Source organism: Herpailurus yagouaroundi, unplaced genomic scaffold (genome assembly GCF_014898765.1).
Source record: "Herpailurus yagouaroundi ecotype Mexico unplaced genomic scaffold, PumYag 100, whole genome shotgun sequence".
NCBI lineage: Eukaryota > Metazoa > Chordata > Mammalia > Carnivora > Felidae > Herpailurus > Herpailurus yagouaroundi.
Window position 1 is genome coordinate 40,963,442 of NW_024412391.1, and position 22,094 is coordinate 40,985,535.

General features: G+C 37.4%; 1 protein-coding gene across 1 annotated transcript in view; it reads right to left on the bottom strand.

Moving 5' to 3' along the window:
* The window catches only part of GARS1 (glycyl-tRNA synthetase 1), a 44,002-nt gene that overhangs the window by 21,202 nt on the left and 706 nt on the right, over positions 1-22,094 (bottom strand). The window contains exons 2-8 of the mRNA XM_040472333.1: positions 10,795-10,896; positions 9,950-10,052; positions 8,768-8,909; positions 7,760-7,848; positions 6,784-6,860; positions 3,296-3,441; positions 787-936 (exon numbers count right to left, since the gene is read on the bottom strand). Of these exons, the coding sequence (XP_040328267.1) occupies positions 787-936; positions 3,296-3,441; positions 6,784-6,860; positions 7,760-7,848; positions 8,768-8,909; positions 9,950-10,052; positions 10,795-10,896 (809 nt within the window). The remainder of the gene's footprint in view (positions 1-786; positions 937-3,295; positions 3,442-6,783; positions 6,861-7,759; positions 7,849-8,767; positions 8,910-9,949; positions 10,053-10,794; positions 10,897-22,094) is intronic.

Genomic DNA, 22,094 nt, shown 5'->3' on the forward strand with positions numbered 1-22,094 from the left:
GAGAGGAGAAGGATGGGGTAGTGGGGCTGTGGAAAATCACTTGGAGTCTAAGATAGGTTTACCTACATCTTATTTTTATATGGACTTTATTACCCCAAGAGATGATATTAGTAAGAAAAATGTATAGAAACCACAAAAAGCTTAAGTCACAAACAGCTAAGTCACAGTATGTTTCTAAAGAAAAATGTTAACTAAGCGCTAATTTGCCGCCCTACATATCCCTGGATACATCTGGCAAAGGGAGGTTATTAGAACAGAAGCGAGTGAGTAGGCTAGATAAAAATAAGCCTGCTAGCTGGCCTTTCTGTCATATAGACGCCTCAAGTATCTGGAGGAATGTCAACTGGTTATGGAAGCACTCTCAGCCCAAGTCAAGCACTGTTGTTTGCCCTGGACACTGAGGACTCCCTCTCATAAGCATCACTTCATCCCCACCTCACCCTATACTTATATATTATCACCACTGACAGAAGATGCCCTTGTTTAGACAGGCAAGATCTTGCCATTCTCTAAACATATGATGAATAAGGGGGAAAGATTATTTTGGAGGTGAGAAATGTGACCTATCCTTCACCTCCCTTCCTTTCCTTTCAGTTCACATTAGTCACTCAAAACTACCTGATGTCCCAGAGATTACAAATGTAAAACATAATCTTTTGGGGGACAAAAATAAATTCTGACCCACGTAAAAATGAAGCAGAATTGTTTCAACATAGCAAGATTTCCTTTCCCATTCAATGCCAAGGTCATTCACGATTTTTACCAGCAGAATAATATGGGCAGTACCTGACTCTGATCAGTCCAGATCGAGGGGAGATCTCATTTCTAAAAGAATTTCCAATCTGGGCAGCAGCAAAAGGCAACTTTCCTTGGTTGAATTCCAAAAGTCTCTTAAAATTCAGGAAAATCCCCTGTGCAGTTTCTGGTCTCAGGTACCTAGAGTTTAAATAAATCAGTTGGTTAGAAGGAAAGAAATTGTTTTCCAAAAATCTGAAACTCTAGATACAAATCCTCAAAGTCCTAAATACTATACTATTTTTGCACAAAACTGTACATATGCGCCCTAAAGAAAAGTTTTAGGAATACACATTTTTCTTGGTGGCGAGCATTCTCAAGCACGTGTTAGAGAACGTATCAAGCAGTTGGCATGGTAATACTACTACTAGAAATGTGATTTTATTTTATCTCCCTAGTGAGTCAAATAGCACCTCTCAATGTCCCTAAAACCTGGTTAATCATTTACACGGAGGCAGACAACAGTTTTGGATCCTTCCGAAAATAAGACCCTGCCTAAGTGTACCTCTACGAACCCACCCAGGAGAGTGCTGCTGATGGCTCAAAAGAATCCATTATGGGCTAACACTTGACATTAGAGCTCACTCATCACGATCATTACAACAAGCCAGGCAATTTTCCGGATCCTCCCTGTCATTTTCTTTTCTGTGGTGTTCTACATTTCCAGCCAGAGGCTTCTTCTCTTTTCCTCCATGTTTTAAAGATACAGCCAAGCAACTACCCCAAGATATCCACTGTCCTCTATTTTACAGAAAGTATTCTGTGCAAAAGCATCAACTAAGAAAGCTTTCCCAACAGACTGCTGCAGAATAAATATTTTGTGAAAAGAACTTCAAAACAAAAAAAGGGGGCACCTGAGTGGCTCAGTAGGCAAGCATCCAACTTCGGCTCAGGTCATGATCTCATAGTTCAAGGGATCAAGCCCCGCATCAGGCTAATATCAGTACAGAGCCTGTTTTAGACCCTCTGTCTCCCTCTCTCTCTGCCCCTCCTGGCACTCACCCTCTCTCTCTCAAAAATAAACAAACTTGAAAACAAAACAACAAAGAAAAATTAAATTATAATTTCACCCTCCTCTCACTCTAACACACCAACTCCTCATCTTGGTGGTGCTTTCCAGTTTTGATACACATAGAAGCAGAACTACAGTTTATATGCATTTTTTTAAAGCTGTAAGTTTGTTTGTTTATTTATTTTTAGGTAAGCTCCACACCCAACATGGGGCTCAAACTCACAACCCCGAGATCAAGAGTCACATTCTCTATTAACTGAGCCAGCCAGACGCCCCTATATGCATTATTTATAAGTAGAGTGTGTAAAATGATGTATTCGTTATTTTTCCATTTTCTGAATAATCATAAAAATATAACATATTTAGCATTTGCAGAGTATTTTACTAAAATGAACTACTTTACTATAATTTACTTAACCATCTCAAATTATTAAATAGATTATTTCTACTTTTAATTTATGTACTCTTGATAAATATAGCTTCCTTTCCTTTTGAATTATTTCCTCAGATAAATTGCCAGGCGTGGGATGATAGGTCAGAGGGTTTGGCCCATTTAATGACTCTCTGTATGTACTGTCAAAATGAAAGGCTTGCCTTTGGCCTCTCTCCATAAAATATCCCAAATCAACACAGTGTGTGACTAAAACAATTCCAGTAATACATTCTGTCACAATTACTTTTCATTTTCATTGTTCTTTAGTTTCTACTCCAGGAAACATGATCTGTCTAGCTTCAGCCAATGCCTACACTCCATTATTCTACAATGAGACCGTAAGAAAAATATCTGAAGCTATGAAGTGTAATACTTTGGCTAAGTGTGTTAACATGGAGAAGAAATCTGTAAATACAGATTCCAGCTCTGGATCATATTGTCAGCTGCTCAGCTTTCCTTACTGTGAAAACCACATCTTGTAAAATAACAAGCTAAACCTATGTTATTCAGTATGGTAGGCCACTAGTCGAATGCCTATTTAAATTAATTAAAATTAAATATATTTTAAAATTCAGTTCCTCTCAGAAGCACTAATGCCATTTCAAGTGCTCAAAAGCCACATGTGGCTGATGCCCACCATACTGGACAGCACAGATTATAGAACATTTCCACCACTGCAGAAAGTTCTATTGCAAAGTGCTGATCTAGACAAAATTCTTCCCTAAGTGTCCTTCAGCAATAAATTCAATGACTTCCAAAATCATTCTTCAACTATCTCTTTTGCCCTATCCAGCTATAATTAGAAGACATGATGATCACAGACTTTTATTTTGTGACCAAAAAAAATTATCACATACACTAAAAAAATTACATTTAGAAAGAATTAGAAGAAATATACTTAATCATATGTCTGTCATTATTTCTCCTTAATATATTTATCTGCACTTTCTACATATCACTTATCAAAAGTTTTCCTTCATGGCTGATAATGATGTTTACTTTTTATTGTGAGAAATTTTAATACCTTCATTACATAAAGAATAAGTGATACATACCCAGGCATGTTTCCTCCAGGCCCAATGAAGGTCTTGAACATTAAGTTAAAAGATACTGGAGGGGACAGATCATTTCCAGTAATGGGGGATTTTACATTATAGTTCACAAAAAGATCCCCAAGTTCTTGCTGTCCATAGTTATCAAGCTAAAGGATAGGTCAAGAAAATAATTAATGTAAAAGACTGAGGAAAAAAACAGGGCATAAGATAAGAGTATTATATATAAAACCCATCCATCATTAAAAGTCACCCAAAACAAGAACATCAGAATTAACCTAACCCCCAAGATATCCAAATAAAAATCATAACCAGTTCACACACTTTCCATTTATCAATTTACCATTTACCATTCTAGAAAAATGGAGTATGTTTCTGGGACTGACCTAAAACTCACACATTCACCATTTCACAATGAAAGATAAAGCAAAAGTATCTCTGGTTCAGTTATAATAGTTACTGACTGGCAAGCATCTGAAATCATGTAAGTAAGTGTTCCAAGTTGAATTTTACCACTCTGCGCATATTTCAGTCAGGTTCACTTCCCTGTCTATTCATTAAATGTGCATATACCTTTTCTTTCCCACTAGATATTAAGATCTTGAAGGCAGAAGCTGTTTCTTATTCATGTCTGCTTGTTCCAATTTATTGCACATTTTATACATCGATAATCAATGCCAAACTCTAAAATAATGTATCACCCTCCAATTCAAAAATTTCAAATGACTATGACAAACCATCTAATACTGAAGAATATTCAAAACTTAAAAAAAAAAAAATCTCCCAAGAGAAACAAAATAATTAGATAAATCAACTCATGGCCATAAGAACTGAGGCTCTGGAGTCAGAAAACGCTAGATAAACTGCCCAACTCTACCACTAATGGGTTGTGTGACTTAAAAGTAAGTTCTTACCTAACCTCTCAGAGCCTCATTTTGCTTCTCTGTGAAACGGGAAAACAGAACCTACTTCACTATGAAGGGCTACTATGAATATCAACTATGTAGGGGCACCTGGGTGGCTCAGTCAGTTAAGTGTCTAACTCTTGATTTTGGCTCAGGTCATGATCTTGCGGTTCGTGAGTTCGAGCCCCGTGTCAGACTCTGTGCTGACAGTGCGGAGCCTGCTTGGGATTGTCTCTCTCTCTCTCTCTCTCTCTCTCTCTCTCCTTCTCTGCCCCTTCCCTTCTTGTGCTCTCTCTCTCTCAAAATAAATAAACTTAAAAAAAAAAAAAAAGATTATGTAAAGTACTTAGCACAGGGCCTGGCACATAGCATACATTATACTACTTACTCAGTGTCTTGACAAAGATATCTGATCGGGCCTCTAGATCTGACTACCAAATTACAAGAAATATGGAAACGGAGGAACATGTAAAGTATCACTAAAATGATACAGTCAGCCAAATCCAGATAGTAGGAAACACTAAGGAACAAATGATTCAACTTTAAAAAATAATTTTTTTAGGGGCGCCTGGGTGGCTCAGTCGGTTGAGCATCCAACTTCAACTCAGATAATGATCTTGCAGTTTTAGTTTGAGCCCTGCATCAGGCTCTCTACTGTCATTGTGGAGCCCGCTTTGGATCCTCTGTCCCCCCACTCTCTGCAAATCTCCCGCTCATGCTCGCTCTCTCTCAAAAATAAATATACATTTAAAAATATATTACCAATTTTTTTAAATGAAAGTTAAAAAATGACTTTAAAAACTGGTACATTCAGAAATAGGTCAGCAAAAATGGATACAGAAGAAAAACAATTAATTCTGAGCTACTGGATCCACATAACAGGAATAGAGCTCATCCTAACTCAGAGGGTGAATCGGTGCTTTTAAAGAAGCTATCATGCTTCATACAGCTGAAAGGAACCAAAGGCACTAACAGGTGGAGAAAATATTATTACTCACTCAAGTAAACAGATGGGCCTTTGGCTGTGAATCCACCAGGGCCATTTCTGAGTACTAGACCACAGTCCCCAACTTTTCACTGAACATTACATTGACAGCTTGTATGTGTATCTGATATGGCAAATCAAAAAACAGACTGCTCTCCTAAGACCATGCATATGAGATGAAACAGAGTCAGATTTCAAACTATAAATTATGACTTAACAAATCAGCTAATTACTTCCTGGTCTGACACTTGACTCGGAAATGAATGAAACTGCTAAGATCAAAGATACATACTCACAAAAACTTAGTAGGTCTAACATACTAAACGGGAAACAGTAATTTAGGGGTAATTAGAAGTGCTTTTCATTTCTTCTTTCTATTAAAGGTCATGCCTTTGGAAAAGGAAATGAGAAATGAATGTGTAACTACAACTGTCAAAACTCAAGAACTGATTTACTAAACCATGAACAACAATACTAAAGCAATGAGCTTTAAGCAAAGGATAAAATATATCTCACAAGGACTAAAATCAATTGGCAGATTAGTCAACAGCCAAATTGAGATTTTCTTTCAATTTAAACGAGGAAGGAAAAAATTTCTCTGCCGTTAGAAAGCTAGATATCACAGGGAAAAATCAGCATATTTGTAGAAAATAAGGCAACAGTGGAAAAGTATCTAATAAATTCTCATGAGTAAGAAGCAAAGAGGTAGGGATTCCTACATTCAGCCTCACATATATATATATATATATATACACCAACATAAAGAAAAGATGTATAAATATAGCAGTGGTGTGTGTGTGTGTGTGTGTGTGTGTGTGTGTGTGTGTGTATTTTTACCCAAGGAAGTACATAAAATTTAAGAGGTAAGCTTTGATGGACCTCATGATCAAACATGGTGTTGGAGAAATGTACTTTGCTTAAATGAATACACGACATGAGAAATCAGCAACATATGTACATGGGCATGTGCATATTCCTGGGGCAAAGAGGTGCAGTTTTCATAATATTCTTAAAGTGATCTGTGACCCAAAAGGAGGATAAGAACTATTTCTGATATAGAAGGTATTCCTGCACTTGGTAAAAGAATCGATTATCTCTATGGTCTCTTTTGTCTTCCCTAAACTTTGCCAACTTAAACAGAAATTATAAAACTTTTAGTCTATAGGGAAAGCAGGGGCCTGCTCATTGGGTTTTAACAATAACAGCATGGAGTCAGGGACGGTGCAACCACAAGTAGATCGAGTGGCTGATGAGACAGTGCTCATGAAGGTATCTTCCCCAAAATCTCTACAGCAAGACTGAACAACACTCATCTTCAGCCACTCGTCTGGTTTTTGCTATTGAATCCAGAAAACTGGTTTCGAAAGAGATAGAACAAATTTCATGCCTATTTACACTGAATTGCTAGTTTGGGCTAACATAAAGTATTAGCCACAAAAGGCAGCGAAAGAAGAAAATAAAAATGCAAAGAGAGACAGAAGGTAAACTCTACTTCTTTACAATTGTGGCCAGGGTCAGCGCAATGGGAAATTCAACAGTCACCAAACACTGAAAGACAGCACCTTCCTGAGTTACTGTGATAACATCTCTAAAGTACTCACCTGAGCCAAGACACTTTCCATCTCTGATTTCTTCTCAGCAGAGCACTTCTTATCAGACATCAATTTCTGTAAATGAGCTACAAGAACAGTGTTGGTACATGTCAATTTCAATCAATGGGAAAAAGGAAAATGTACTTTGAGATTCAGTGCTGAAGTGGTAAGAAAATGAATCCAAGGATAGTGTTCTTACTTTATATAAACTCCATGGTTGATTTTACAGGGAGAACCATAACACTGTCTTGATTCTTTTGTAGGACTTAGAGTTTCTACTTATCATGTATAAAAACTTCTTGTTAAATAAGGGACTTGATCCATACAGGCATACCTCAGATATATTGTGGGTTCGGTTCCAAACCACAATATAACAAATATTGCAATAAAGCAAGTCAAATGAATGTTTTGGTTTCCCAGTACATATAAAAGTTATGTCTGCATCATACTGTACTGTTAAATATGCAACAGCATTATATCTAAAAAAGTACATACCTTATTTAAAAATATTTTATTGCTAAAATGCTATCATTTGAGCTCTCAGGAAGTCCTAATCACTGATCACCATAACAAATACAATAATTATGAAAAAGTTTAAAATATTGCAAGAATTACCAAAATGTGACAGAGACAAAGTGAGCAAAAGCAGTTGGATAAACAGTGCTGATAGACTTGCCTGATACAGGGTTGCCACAAACCTTCCATTTGTAAAAAAATGCAGTATCTGCCAAGCACAATAAGGTGGAATGCAATAAAGTGAGGTATGCCTGTATATGTAAGATCTGCGCACTTTAATCTTTGTATGTTATGCCCCCCAATTTTTTTTATTTCAAATTTTTATTCAAACTGTAGTTAACAGATATGGTAAAATTGGTTTCGGGTGCGCCAAAAAATTCTTAAGAGAAAAAATATGAGAAAAGTTTAATCTAAACCCTTTGTTTTGATGAATTCAACCTGGAAGAGTATCTGAGATGAAAAACCATACCTTTTAACAGATGGTCAGCGCGAAAACACTCTCCATTTTTTACATCTTTCACCATGAAGTCAGCAAATTTATCTACGTGGCCAGAGGTCCTAAGTTAACAAATGCCAAGCCAATCTGTCACTTTCATACAAATTAAAACATAGACTTTACCTTATAAGACAATCTTCCTGCTATATGGAGTATATTAAGCTTATATCTATGCATCCGAGCGGTGGAAGCTCCCGTATGTATATAATGATGTATCCATGGTAGATAATAATGTATGCCGAGAACATTCTTCTTCAAGTATATCCTCACCCTTTCCCTAAATTCTTTCTTCCCATAGGGAAAAGACATCAACTAGATTATACTTTTCCACAAGTTGCCATAAAGCATGTGCTACTTTGCAGAATCAATTAATCCATGCCTATCCCATTATTAACGATCTAAGCAAAGGCCGAAACCATAGGGAATGTAACTAGGCAAGAATTCATGATACTCAGTATGGATCCTGAATGTTAAAACTTCAACACAAATAGCAGTATTCAATTCTAAATGCATACACATCTTTGCCAAGAACTTCTAAAAACTCAAAGGCAATAATCATATATATTTGCAAAAATCCATCTATCAGATGTTCAGCAGACTCAAAAATGAGGAACGATTTAAATGCCTACAATATGGCACTAACTAAATAAATTATGGCACATCCACAAGAGAATACTGTGCTGTCATTAAAAACGCTTTAGAAGAACATTTAGCGATGTAAGTAAATGTTCACCTACGTTACATGAAAAAAGCAGTGTGCTGCTAATGTTGATGTATATACAGGGACTTCCAGAGAAAGAACACAGTAAGAATAAATACAGTAATTTTAACATGGCTGTCTATGGACATTAGCTATGTATTTTCTTTGTTTGTCTTTATTTTCCAGATTTTTATAGTGAATATGGGTAGTTTTTGTAATCAGGAGAAGTTACTTAAATATGCATTATTAAAGAATTTCAGCCCCCAAAGTAGAGATCTTACTTTAAAACTGGTTCAGGAGTAAGCATAGTACAATCAATCTCTAGGATCTGCTCCTCTTGGATAAAGTGCTGCCTCCAGGTCTGAATAATATTGTTCTTCAAAGCACATCCAACTGGCCCAAAATCATACAGACCACTAACGCCTATAAAATATGAATGAGTAAAACGTGGACTTTAACTTGTCACTCTAAGCAAATGAAAGCAAAAAGACACAAGAAACTGTAAGACTTCACATACTCCCTAAAAAGGTATTAAAGTCGGCAATTCGAATCTCTCAATACTGAAGAGTCTTACTTCCAGCTAGCTAACAGATGTAACATTTAAAAGCTCATACTCCATTTATTATATTTACACATTAAGAATTCCAAGTAGGTTTAGAAAAAAACTAAAAGCAAATGATGTTCCTCCATATATGAGAAACAGAATGAAAAAGCAGATTACAGTTTTGTGCCATAGATACAAATTGTTGCGGCAGCTGGTAACAATGACCTAACATTTTAGCACCCAATTCTCTAAATTATTCTTGGGTATATGAGCCACTATACTTAATCTTGGGTATATGAGCCACTATATTTAAACCTTAAGAAGTTAAACATTTAGAGATCTGCTTAGCCAAACCTGAATCAAGTTTCAGTGGCAAAGTACTAAAAGTCTAATACTTACTGCAATGATCTCCACTAACTGAAAAACACCACTACACATTTAATCAGTAATTGTATTTGCCTACAGATAGGCAGATAGGCAAATATAATTATAGAGATTTATCTACATACCTGTGAAGAATGTTTTCTCTTGGCAGTTGCCATAAAGAATAATCTGGGGGACCCTGGCTTATCACTGCCCTTGTGTGGAGGTGCACAGTACAGCCGGCCAATGTTACAATGGCGCTCGAGTGCTCCAAAGAAGAGTCTATCTGATAGGTTCATGGACATATTAAGTGCTTAATACCTGGGCCCCTACCAATTCCCTACATCCTAATGGAAAAAAGCAGTCTTTAAGAATAAGTAGGGTGGAAAGACATAAACTCATTTTACACCAAATGGCCAACTTTAAAGGAACAAAAGCAAAATATCCTGTTTTACGTGACTTGATACAATTAGGTATCAATTGAAAAGCCATGTTTTTGGTTTAAACACATATTAAAGCCACCAACAACATAACTGCTCTATCATTAATCCCCTACCTCCATAAATAGCAAAAGCTTGATCGTAGAAAAATCTCCTCTTCAGGGTATCTTCCATTTTTGCTCTGTCTACAATGTCATCTTTGGGCTGTAATGCTAGCTCCTGTAAGGGATTTTTAAATAGAAAGCGTGTGACTGGAGGGGTGAGTGGAAATATGAATTTATATGTGTGAATTCAGTTTATTCCTCAACAAAATTCAATATAAAATTTATCAGATAAGATTTTGATACCTTTAAAAAATAGAAACCTTAGGGTTTTTTCCCCCTTTGAGTTACAGAAAAGGTACTTTTACTTAATTATTTAGCAAAGTATATGATCATTTCTAAGATTACAAGACTAAGCTTCCTTAGATGCAGATACTGATAAGCAATGTCTGAATTTTTAGTGGATTACAGTAGTAAGATCATGAATTAGAATTCCACACGATTTCAATTTGGTGATGGGAGATTTATTGTTTGAAAGATTTGGGAGCAAGTATTAGATGGATATACCTTTTCCTTAAAAGAAAAAATTTAACACAAAACCACTATTTACAGGCATGGAAGAATTCATAAAGAAGAGTGAGCACAATGCCTTCCAGGGAAATTCACGGAGCATACTGAGTCTAGCATTTGGGGGAGGGGGAGGTCAGAAGTCAGGGAGGCTTCATAGAAAAGGTGACATTTTGAGATGCGATTTGAAAGGATGAGAAGTCTGCTGGGTAGCGGGGGAGGAGAAGGCATTCTGGATAAATAGAGATAAAGCAAATGATACCTGTTCAGACACTCTTCTAGGTCTTTCCCACCCTGACAGATTAACAATCCTAGACCAATTTACGTTCCTATTTTAGGATCCCAAGACTCACCTTTGCTTCCAGGACCCTCTTCCGTGCTTTGAGCTCTGCTACGGCTTTGTCTACATCTACTTGGGGTGCTTTATCTTCTTTCAGTTTTCGTACAAGATCTCCCTGGCCAACAAAGAGAATGTATAGTCAGGACCGGTTTCAGAAGTCAAGAAAAGTTTTGAATGTGTTTTTAAGCATGCCTTTTAAAAAGCATCTGTGTAAGAATAAGGCAATTCAAATGTTTATTACGCGAGAGGTCATAAATAACTGAAGGTCTGTGCCCTCAGCAAAACACACAAACCCAGATTACTATACAAATGACTATGTTCTAAGGGGTAAGTACTAGTGTGCTTTCTTTTTCCTTTTGGGAGAGGGGACACATGGAAAAGGAGGAGAGAAAAGCATTGATAAAAAGTATGAAAGAACAGGTTAGTACTGAGAACACCAAGAGCCAGTAAATCAACCACCCTCCCCTTGAATCTCTCCCCTATTTACAAAAACCAGACTATATCGCTTTCCCACCTACTTCTCTGGCCATTTCTTTTTTTTTAAGTCTATTTATTTTATTTTTGAGAGAGAAAGAAAGAGATAGCGCGAGTTGGGGAGGGGCAGAGAGAGAGGGAAAGAGAGAGAATCCCAAGCAGGCTCCACATCGTCAGCACAGAGCCAGACACAGGGCTGAAACCCAAGAACCATAAGATCATGACCTGAGCCAAAGTCAGAAGCCTAACCGACTGAGCCACCCAGACACCCCGTTTCGTCTGGGTCACTACTGACTCCTATTCCTCGGCCCTTTTCTATTTTTTTTTAACTTTTTTGTTTTTTTAATTATTGAGAGAGAGAGAGAGGGAGAGACAGAGCATGAATGGGGGAGGGGCAGAGAGAGAGAGGGAGACACAAAATTCGAAGCAAGCTCCAGGCTCTCAGCTGTCAGCACAGAGCCGGATGTGGGGCTCAAACTCAAACTGCGAGATCGTGACCAGAGCCGGAGTCGGACGTTTAACCGACTGAGCCACCCAGGCATCCCCCGCCTCTGCCCTTTTCTTAATTGTTGGAATTTTTCCTCACTGATTTCTCTGGAATATCTTGTTCACTTCCAACAACCTACCACCTGTACACTGATCCCAACACTTAGGGTAATGTGGTGGAGTAAGTGATCTGAGAAGGCAAACAAACATTACTTACATGGTCTGGGAAACTTCAAGCTGAGAAATTAAAGTTGTCAACTTGATAGAGCCTTTGGGTTTCCAGCAGAAGTAACTGCTCTCTAGACCTTCCACATAGGCTTTTTAGGATTTTCACAGATCAAGGTCACCAAAATAATAAGCACTCAACTCAAAATTTAAAAACACATGAGGAAACAAGCCACCATAGATGAGACTCAGCAGAAATGACAACAGAATTAGAGCCTCCAAAGTATTAGAATGATCAAATACACTTTGTAAACGCTTAAGACGGTTTTAAAAAAAATAATGAAAGGAGTCAAAAACATGAGCAATAAATAAGAGACTATCAAAAACCATCAGGAAACCTGAAAAAGAACCACACAGGTTCAGGTCCCATGAGATGACAGGGGGAGAGGGTGAGGACTGGGGAAAATGAGTGAAGAGGAGTGGGAGACACAGGCTTCTAGTTATGGAATGAATAAGTCATGAGGATAAAAGGTACAGCACAGAGAATATAGTCAATGATACCGTAATAGTGTTGTATGGTGACAGGTGGTAGTTATTCTTGTGGTGAGCACAGCATAATGTATAAACCTGTCAAATCACTATGTTGTACACCTATGTTAACACTGTGTGTCAGATATACTTCAATATAAACAATAAAAAAGGGGGAAAAAGAACATCGGTCATCTAGAAATGAATCACAGAAATTAAAAACTCACTGGACACGTTAAATAGCAGATCAAAGTAGAAGAGAGAATTAGTGACTTAAGAGTATAGACCTAAATAAATTAGCCATGGGTAATCCATGGAATGGAGCAGCAAGACAAAGAGTTAAAAATATAAACAGGGTAATGAGACACAGAAAAAAAGAGAGTCTAACGTTTATCCAGCCAGAATTCTCAAAGAAAGTAAAGAAAATCTGTAAGAGGTTCCATCTGAAAAGATAATGACAAGGGCGCCTGGGTGGCTCAGTCAGTTAAGTGTCCGACTTCGGCTCGGGTCATGATCTCGCAGTGTGTGGGTTCAGGCCCCGCGTCGGGCTCTGTGCTGACAGCTCGGAGCACGGAGCCTGCTTCGAATTCTGTGTCTCCCTCTCTCTCTCTGCCCCTCCCCTGCTCATACTCTGTCTCTCTCTGTCTCTCAAAAATAAATAAATGTTAAAAAAAAAATTAAAGAAAAAAAAAAAAGAAAAGATAATGACTGAATTTTTTCTATAATTGCTCAAAGACAGGAATTCTCAGATTTAGGAAGCACAATGAAATTCAAACGACATGCAAAACAAAAATCCACATCTAGACAAGTCTGTAAAATATGGTATTTATGAGGGATTAAAGACGTGGATTTTTCATCCCTGATCAGGTAACTGTGAAACCTTGAACAAGCTGAAACCTCTTTGAGCTCGTTTCCTCAACTATAAAATCAGGATGATAATACCTCACTGAGTTGCTATAAAGAGTAAGTGAAACAATTTAAGTAGAATATTTTCAACAGTACCTAACAAACATCAGACACACAAAAACTGATAGCTGTTATCATGCTATAAAATACCCGAACTTGGTTGTGGCGGAGTCATTTTCAAATACTTCAAACACAACTTGTTTATGACTGAATTATTATCGTTCTCTGTCCTAAACTTGCTCCTTCTCCTATGTATTGCTATTTGTTAACAACATCTACCACTTTCCAAACAAGAAACATCAAGTTATCCTTCTTTACCTCCAATATGTGGTCGGTTTCAAATTTCAATCTACACTCCCCCTTTCACACCTCACAGACTAGATTGCTAGAAGGGATGACCAGTTTGGTTCTCATCCAAAGGTGTCTGCACTGAGGTACACTCACCCCAAACCACCCTAATTCATGTCATTTCTCTCCCACCTTTGTAAACTTCTCACAAACGCATAGCATTCTTAGTTTGGTGACTGTTCCTACCCCCATGCTTTCAACAATGTTCATCCTCTTATCCAAAAGCATCTTCCTTCACTTAATGAAACTCATTTCCCAAATACTCCAGCATTACAATAGTTCCCCCTCTTGACACTGTTTCAACTACAGGGTGAGTTTTCTATCCCAGCCCTTTGAGCCTCAGAGGCTGGAAATGGGATCATGTCTTCCTTACTCCTCTCTGCACTTTCAAACTGATTGCTCTTTCCTCCTTCTAAAACACAAGCTCCTTTGAAGTGCCCATCATTACCCCTTCCTCTTGTTGCTGACATCGTCTAAGCTCCCACTTACTTCCCCTCTTTCAGTGACAGTTTCCCTCTCTGCAATTCTAAACTCTACTTTAGAATGTCCTGGTCAGGAAGTGACAAAGATGTTTATAATTACCTGAACCTAGAACCTAACTCTGCTTACATATAATAAGAAGTATTCTCCCAGTTTTAACCTCCACTGAGTTTTCCAGGAATGCCAGGAAAATATAATTTAAATGAAGACTAAACTATACACTGTTTTGTTCACAATTTTACAAAGAGTTATTATTTGAAACAAACAACAACATGTAACCAATGGCAATGTTGTCGTGGTATCTGGGCAACCAACAGGATACACCTTTATCAATGTGTATCCATTACAATCACACTCACTGTAAATCCATGTACAGGTATAAGCATTCGCTTACTTCTGCATAACTTCCAGTGGATTCATACCCAAGAATTTACACAATGAAATACACATTATTTTAGGGGCACCTGGGTGGCTCAATCGGTTAAGCATCCGACTCTTGATTTTGGCCCAGGTCATGACCCCACAATTCGTGGGACTGAGCTCCAAATAGAGCTCTGCGCTGACAGCACAGAGCCTGCTTGGGATTCTCTCTCCCCCTACCTCTCTGGCCCTCCCCAGGATGCCGTATGCTCTCTCAAAATAAACAAACATTTTAAAAAAGAAATACAAATTATTTTATTATAAATTATTTCTTCGTATTACACTTAAAACATAATGTGTACACATACTTTAATTAGATTTTATAGATATTTTCTATGAATTTCATTATCAGATCGTAATGGGGGATTCCAAAATATCTGGTGTAAAAAGGGACACTGGGTCTGAAAGTTGAGAGCCACTGAATTGGTTATTCCTCTTATTTTATCTTATGCAAATGAGTCTGGTGTGATTACACACTAACAGTCTTTATAGTTGTGCTGGCCTCTCCAGCTAAAGCAACATCCTCAGTCATCTTCTAACTTTAGCTTCTTCATTTCACTTACAATAACTGAAGTCACCCTATCAATCCAGTGCCTTATTTATTTACACACATTTTATTTGTCCCTGTCAGTATAAAGTAGGCCCTTTTAAGATGGGAATTCTCGCATGTCAATTCTGGCACTCAAATATTTGTTGATTGATATCACAAACTAAACCTAGCACAGTACAAAGCACTTAGTATTCAGTCAATATCTAGTGACTTATTCTTTATTCAGTGGTTCTTTTCCTTTCCTCTACCTACCAAGAGCACCTATCTCATAAATGTTCACTAACTGCTTTTTGATGAGGATAAGAACTCTGTGAAAACCTCTGTTTTGAAAAGAGGTTGGCAAATGGTGGTTCTTCATGAATGACTGAATAAGTAAGCAAGCAGTTCTTCTGAATACCTATCCCCTATATGTCAAGTTATTAGCACTCCCACATATTTCATACACTTTTTCTTTTGGAGCTTCTCATAGAACACTACCAAGCAAGGCCACACGTAAAAGTAAAGACAGGAAGAATTTAAAATAAATTCCCTTGAAGCACTTTTTTTTTTTTTGGTCTTTTAAGGTTCAGGCATAGAATACATACATCAAAGAAAGTGCAGCTATTAAAAAGAAGCGGTATGTGAGTGAGGATTCCCACACTGGGTTAGTCATCTGTAAAATGCAGTGAAGAAAGGAAATAATCGTGTTTATTCTGAATAATAGAATAATTAAACCGCGATTTATAATGATCCAATCCTGAAAACAAAAGAACTGGAGGTGATCTAAACATGGAATGAAGGTACTTAAGAAGTCCTAACTTCTAACTATTTTTCTTCCTTCTTTGTTCACCAATCAATTATATTTTGGGTTGTGCTTCCATGTATGGTATGTATGTACTGAATGAAACTGACATGAAATATCATCAACATCTCTAAATTATCCTTGAGAAGCTTAGTTCCTGGGTAAATTCCTACCATTAAGACACATATTAATAACTAAAAGCCTCTGATTATAAAGCAGGGTAGCTATTAGATGAGAAATCATTCCAAGGGATCTTCTTAATGGATCATGGTGCATATGGTGCATATTCAGTTGGCCAAGAAAACCCAACAAGAAAACATTTTCTGGCCTTGTAAGATGCTGCCTTTACACATACGTGGGTAGAGGACTCTTGTTGAGTTCATCTCAGATTCCCAAGTGTATTATAATCCTTGACAAAAACTTCATAAACTTTTCACTTGCCCTTGGGATTAAGCAAGAGCTTTAATGTACACTCACAGTCCAGAAAAATCAAAGCAGAGAAAAATCCAGGGCTCTTAACCCTAAGACTTCTTACTGCTACCAAGATGAGAGTTTCACCTGTATCTTCCCCATCACAGCAAAAGAAAATCTGAAATACTGAAACACAAGTAATGTTATTCACATGTCTATTCCCACCATTAGACATGTAAGAGGTTCAGACAGTAAATCATTATTAAAGACCTCCCAAGTAAGCACTAAAAAGGTTCCTCTATCATCCTATCTCACCAAATTCAGAAGACATCAATCCTCTTGTAAAGGTGCAAAATGTTATCAAACTGGCAATCCCAAGAAAATGTGAGCTCCATGCCAGCAATGGTTTGTTTGGTAACACTAGTGCTCTAACAAGCCACAATCCTTTCAGATCAATACTTAACATTTACCAAGAGTATACTATGCACTGTGGGCAGCATTCTGAGCCCTTTACATTCCCCTAACGCATCAGTTCTACACCTTCTTGGTCTTAGAACCCCTTTCTACTGTTAAAAATTACTGAGGATCCCAGGGTGCCTGGGTGACACAGTCGGTTAAGCAACCAGCTCTTGGTTTCAGCTAAAGTCACCATCTCACAGTTCATGAGTTCGAGCCCTACATCGGGTTCTGCACTGATAGTGCAGAGCCTGCTGCTGATTCTCATTCTCTCTCTCTCTCTCTCTCTCTCTCCCCACCCCCCTCGCAAAACAAATCAATAAACTTAAAAAACAAAATACTGAGGATCCCAAACAGCTTTTGTTATTGTGGGTTATTTCTACCTATTTGTGCTATATTAGAAATTAAAATGCATGATGAGCTAAGTGGGTGATGGGCATTAAGGAGGGCACTTGTTGGGATGAGCACTGAGTGTTACATGGAAGTGGTGAATCACTAAATTCTACTCCTAAAACCATTATTACGCTACATGTTAACTAACTTGGATTTAAATAAAATTAAAAAAAAAAAAAGTCAAAAGCTGAGCAGGGCTCCATTCAAAAAAAAAAATTAAAATGCAAATTTAAAAAGTTATTAATTCTTTTAAAGTAAAAATAAAAGCTCAATATGTGCTAACGTGAATAAAAATAACATTTTTGTAAAAATGACTATTTGCCAAAACAAAACGAAAAACAGTGACAGTTTTGTAATTTTGCAAATCCCTTAATTTCTAGCTTAATAGAAGACAGTTAGATGTGTGTATCTGCCCATCTTGCAAAATAACATTTTAATGGTAAAGTATACAAAGAATATCATAAGTTAAGGGAGAATTTTAAAAGTCTTTTCAAATAATTGTGAATATTCTTCTTTAGACTATGCCAAAATTCTGACAAGTCGTAGTTTCTTAAAGGTTAGTAGCAATGTGGAATTGGAAACTATAACAAGGAACATTTTTATACTCTGTTACATTAAATTCACTGATGTATCTTAGACTCTGAATAAATCTCTTACCAATATTTGATTCCATAACAACATGTACTGGTCATTTGGAAAATGTTAACCCAGTTATGTAGATCTTCTAAATACTGACCTGTTTATCATACTGTATCAAAACAAGTACATTTGTTAATATCACCACTCATCCCATCAGAAAAGTCTGTCAAGCTTATGCAGCAGGTAAGTTTTCCAAAACTCTAAAATTAACCGAAAACCTGATCTTATTATTGGCTACATATACCATCAGTTGTTTCCTTGAAATGACAGACTCACGTCACTCATTTTCCAGAAGATGAATGCTCAAACTGAATTTTACAAATAGTGTTCTATGAAAATAAGCAGATAGGTCAGCTTGCAACTCAATCACATGAGTGTTCTTCCTGAGACAATCATCATATTTCAGTATGCTTTATGTGTGGATTTCCCATTTTGTCATACAGAACATTAAGAAGATGTAAGAACAAAGGCCTGGATTTAATAAAATTAATAATTTTTACTGCTCCATCAAGGACACTCTAAAGCAAAACTGACTTTTTTTTTTTTTTTTTTAACTGTCAGAGTATGACAGACAATAGGACTTGGTTTGGTGTCCTCATTTGATTAGCAGTAAGGGCAGGCAGTTATATTCACCACTGCTTTTGCATTTTCAGTGCAAATTAACAACACAGTAAAAAACGAAAATAATATCTCAGTTTTATTATGAAACTGACTTTGACCTTAAGGACCACCAAGGGTTTGCAGACCAGAGAACCACTGCCATAGAGCAATAGTTCCCAAACAAGACACTCCAAGACAGAGGTTTTTCCAACACACAGTAAAAAGGAAAAAACAATTAAAAGGGACAATGCATTAGATCTTTTTTTCAAACCTAAACCTATTAAATATAAAAAAATAAATATCAATTAATAAATAATAAATATAAAAGGCTGCTTAAAAACGGGGATACAGAGAAAGGGGAACCCTCTTGCACTGCTGGTGGGAATGCAAACTGGTGCAGCCACTCTAGAGAACAGTATGGAGGTTCCTCAAAAAACTAAAAATAGAACTACCCTACAATCCAGCAACTGCACTATTAGGTATTTACCCAAAGGATACAAAAATACAGATTTGAAGGGGTACATGCACCCCCATGTTTATAGCAGCATTATCAACAATAGCCAAACTATGGAGAGAGCCCAAATGTCCACCAACTGATGAATGGATACAGATGTAGTACATATACACAATGAGATACTACTCAGCCATCAAAAAGAACAAAATCTTACTATCTGCAACGTGGATGGAACTAGAGTGTATTATGCTAAGCTAAATAAGTCAATCAGGAAAAGACAAATATATGATTTCACTCATATGTGGAATTTCAGATATAAAACAGATGAACATACGGGGAGGGGGTAAAGAATAAAGGTAAACAAACTACAAGAGACTCTTAACAATAAAGAAAACACTGAGGGTTGATGGAGGGACATGGGTGGGAGATGGGCTGGATGGGTGATGGGTGAGGGGTAACTAAGAAAGAGCACCTGTTGTGATGGGGGTGTTGTATGTAAGGGATGAATCACTGAATTCTACTTCTGAAACCAATATTGCACTGTATATTAACTAACTAAAAAAAATTAAATAACTAACTAAAAACAAATAAATAATTAAATTTTTAAAACGGGGTGCCTGACTGACTCTGTTGGTAGATCATATGACTTTTGATCTCCAGGTTGTGAGTTCGAGTCCCACCCTGGGTATAGAGATTACTTAAAAAATAAAGCCTTAAAAAAAAAAAAAAAAAAAAAAAGACTGTTCTTTGAGTTATAATGTGCTTTTCTGTATTAAAATATACTTTCTTGGGGCGCCTGGGTGGCGCAGTCGGTTAAGCGTCTGACTTCAGCCAGGTCACGATCTCGCGGTCGGTGAGTTCGAGCCCCGCGTCGGGCTCTGGGCTGATGGCTCGGAGCCTGGAGCCTGTTTCCGATTCTGTGTCTCCCTCTCTCTCTGCCCCTCGCCTGTTCATGCTCTGTCTCTCTCTGTCCCAAAAATAAATAATCGTTGAAAAAAAAAATAAATTAAAAAAAATAATAATAAAAAATAAATAAATAAATAAAATATACTTTCTTTTATAAAATGAAAGGGGAAAGCAGATGGTGGTCTGAGGATTACACGAATTTTTTAATTACTCTTATTTGGCAAAACGAAGGTTGGCCATACTGTGCTTATACCCACCTTTTTTTAAAACTCAATTGCCCTGGGCTGCCTGGCTGGCTCAGCTCAGGGAGCATGTGAATTTGAGCCCAAACTTGGGAGTAGAGATTACTAAAAATAATAATACTAATAAAAATTTTAAAAACTTCAACTGCCTTAGGGTGCCCTTGATCAAACAACTAACGCGTTTTCTAGATACTCTGAAGCCCTCCAACAAGTTCCATAACTAATTCTCCAGGAAATGACTAAGAATATGCCATGGGAAAATACATTTCAGTCAATCAACAAATGAAAAAGCAGCAGCATCCACGTAGTCTAGCAGATTAGCAAATTTATATAAAACACATGACAGGCACCTGGGTGGCTCGGTCGGCTAAGCGTCCGACTTCACCTCAGGTCATGATCTCAAAGACAGGTCATGATCTCACTGTCTGTGAGTTCAAGCCCCGCGGCGGGTTCTGTGCTGATAGCTCAGAGCCTAGAGCCTGCTTTGGATTCTGTGTCTCCTTCTCTCTCTGCCCCTCCCCCACTTGTGCTCTGTCTCTATCAAAAATAAATAAATTTTTTCAAAAATTAAAAAAAAAACAACACATGCCACTAACAAGACCAGTTGTTAAGTGCCTTAAAAATCCCACTCCAAGAATGTCTTCAACTGCACTAACTTCCCAATGGAAGTATGTCAAATGGATAGATGTGATAGTGTCTCATCTCCTCATAAGCAAAAAAAAAAAAAAAAAAAAAAGGCTTTAAGTAAGTGATCTTTAAATTCCCTTCCAGCTGACACTGGAATCTGTGTGATTCAAAGTTCCAGGTAGCTAACTGATACATGTGTGGTCCTAGAGAAATGGAAAAAGAACTCGAACTGACATCAACTAACTTACATCTTCAGAAAAAAATTTAAAGTCCCCAAAACAAAAACAAACAAACAAAAAAAAACCCCAAGCTAACATAAACAATACACTAATAGTAACTGCATCGGAAAGTTGTTCCATGATCAAAGTTGACTTCTGTTACACTAGTCCCATAGTCTTACTACACATGGATAATCTGTACAGCAGTTTCAGGCAAACGTGGCAGAGGGAGGGGTTTGGGGGTGTGTTTTCCCAAATTAGATGTATTCTCCTTCTTCAAGTAAAAGATATGGAAAAAAAAGTGTGAGTTACAGGAAAGACAAAGGAACCACACCTAATTTATTTGGGTAGGGTGGGTGGAGGGAAACAGAGAATAAGCATACACAGCCTTCTGACACCAAGGATAAGAAAAAATTAAGCCTATAGTGCAATTTCAAAACAAAATACTATTGAATCAGTCACTCTCAAACTAGAAAAAAGCAGACATTACAAAGTGGCAAAATTTGCTGAATTTTTGGCAACTGTGCCCCAATGAATTATTTCCGAGAGACAGAGGGTTCCACCCTCCGTAGCTAAGGGAAGTTATTGCATCAGGCACCCGTGCAGGAGAAACCTATTTGGTATTTACTCCTAGGTCATCAATTCTGGGGTCCTATTCCAAGCTTTTGGCTCTGCCTGACTTGATGTAGGAATCCACTTGAACTAATCTTTTCCTTGTCCTTTCTAAATTCTAATATTCATGCAGTACCCTAGGAAAAGGAGGCCTGTATTAAATTACCAAGCACTCCAGTCCATGAAAGTTCCCTCCTTTCCGCAAAATCAAATTTCAGTGTTCCATACAGAGGATGGCTGACTTCACCCAGGAACCCAACAATATTTACAGTTTCCCAGGTTTACGATCTGAAAGCTCACTCACTCCAAATAGTCTAAAAGACTATTAAGAACCCAGAGAAGATGACAGGAGCGAAGGACGATGAGCTAAGGATGATGAACTCACATCATGATTAGAAAAAGAAGTTCAACACCTCCTCACATCCACGCTTCAACTTATTTCTCAGCCGATCATTCGGCAAAACCAAGCACTAAATGAAGGAAGGTGTCAAGGAGGAAACATTGTTCAAAGCATCCTGAAGATTTACAAAAAAAAAAAAAAAAAAAAAAAAAAAGAGTCCGGAATAAAAACAAAACAGCTTCTCCTCTGACCGGGAAAGAACTGGGAACCTCACCAC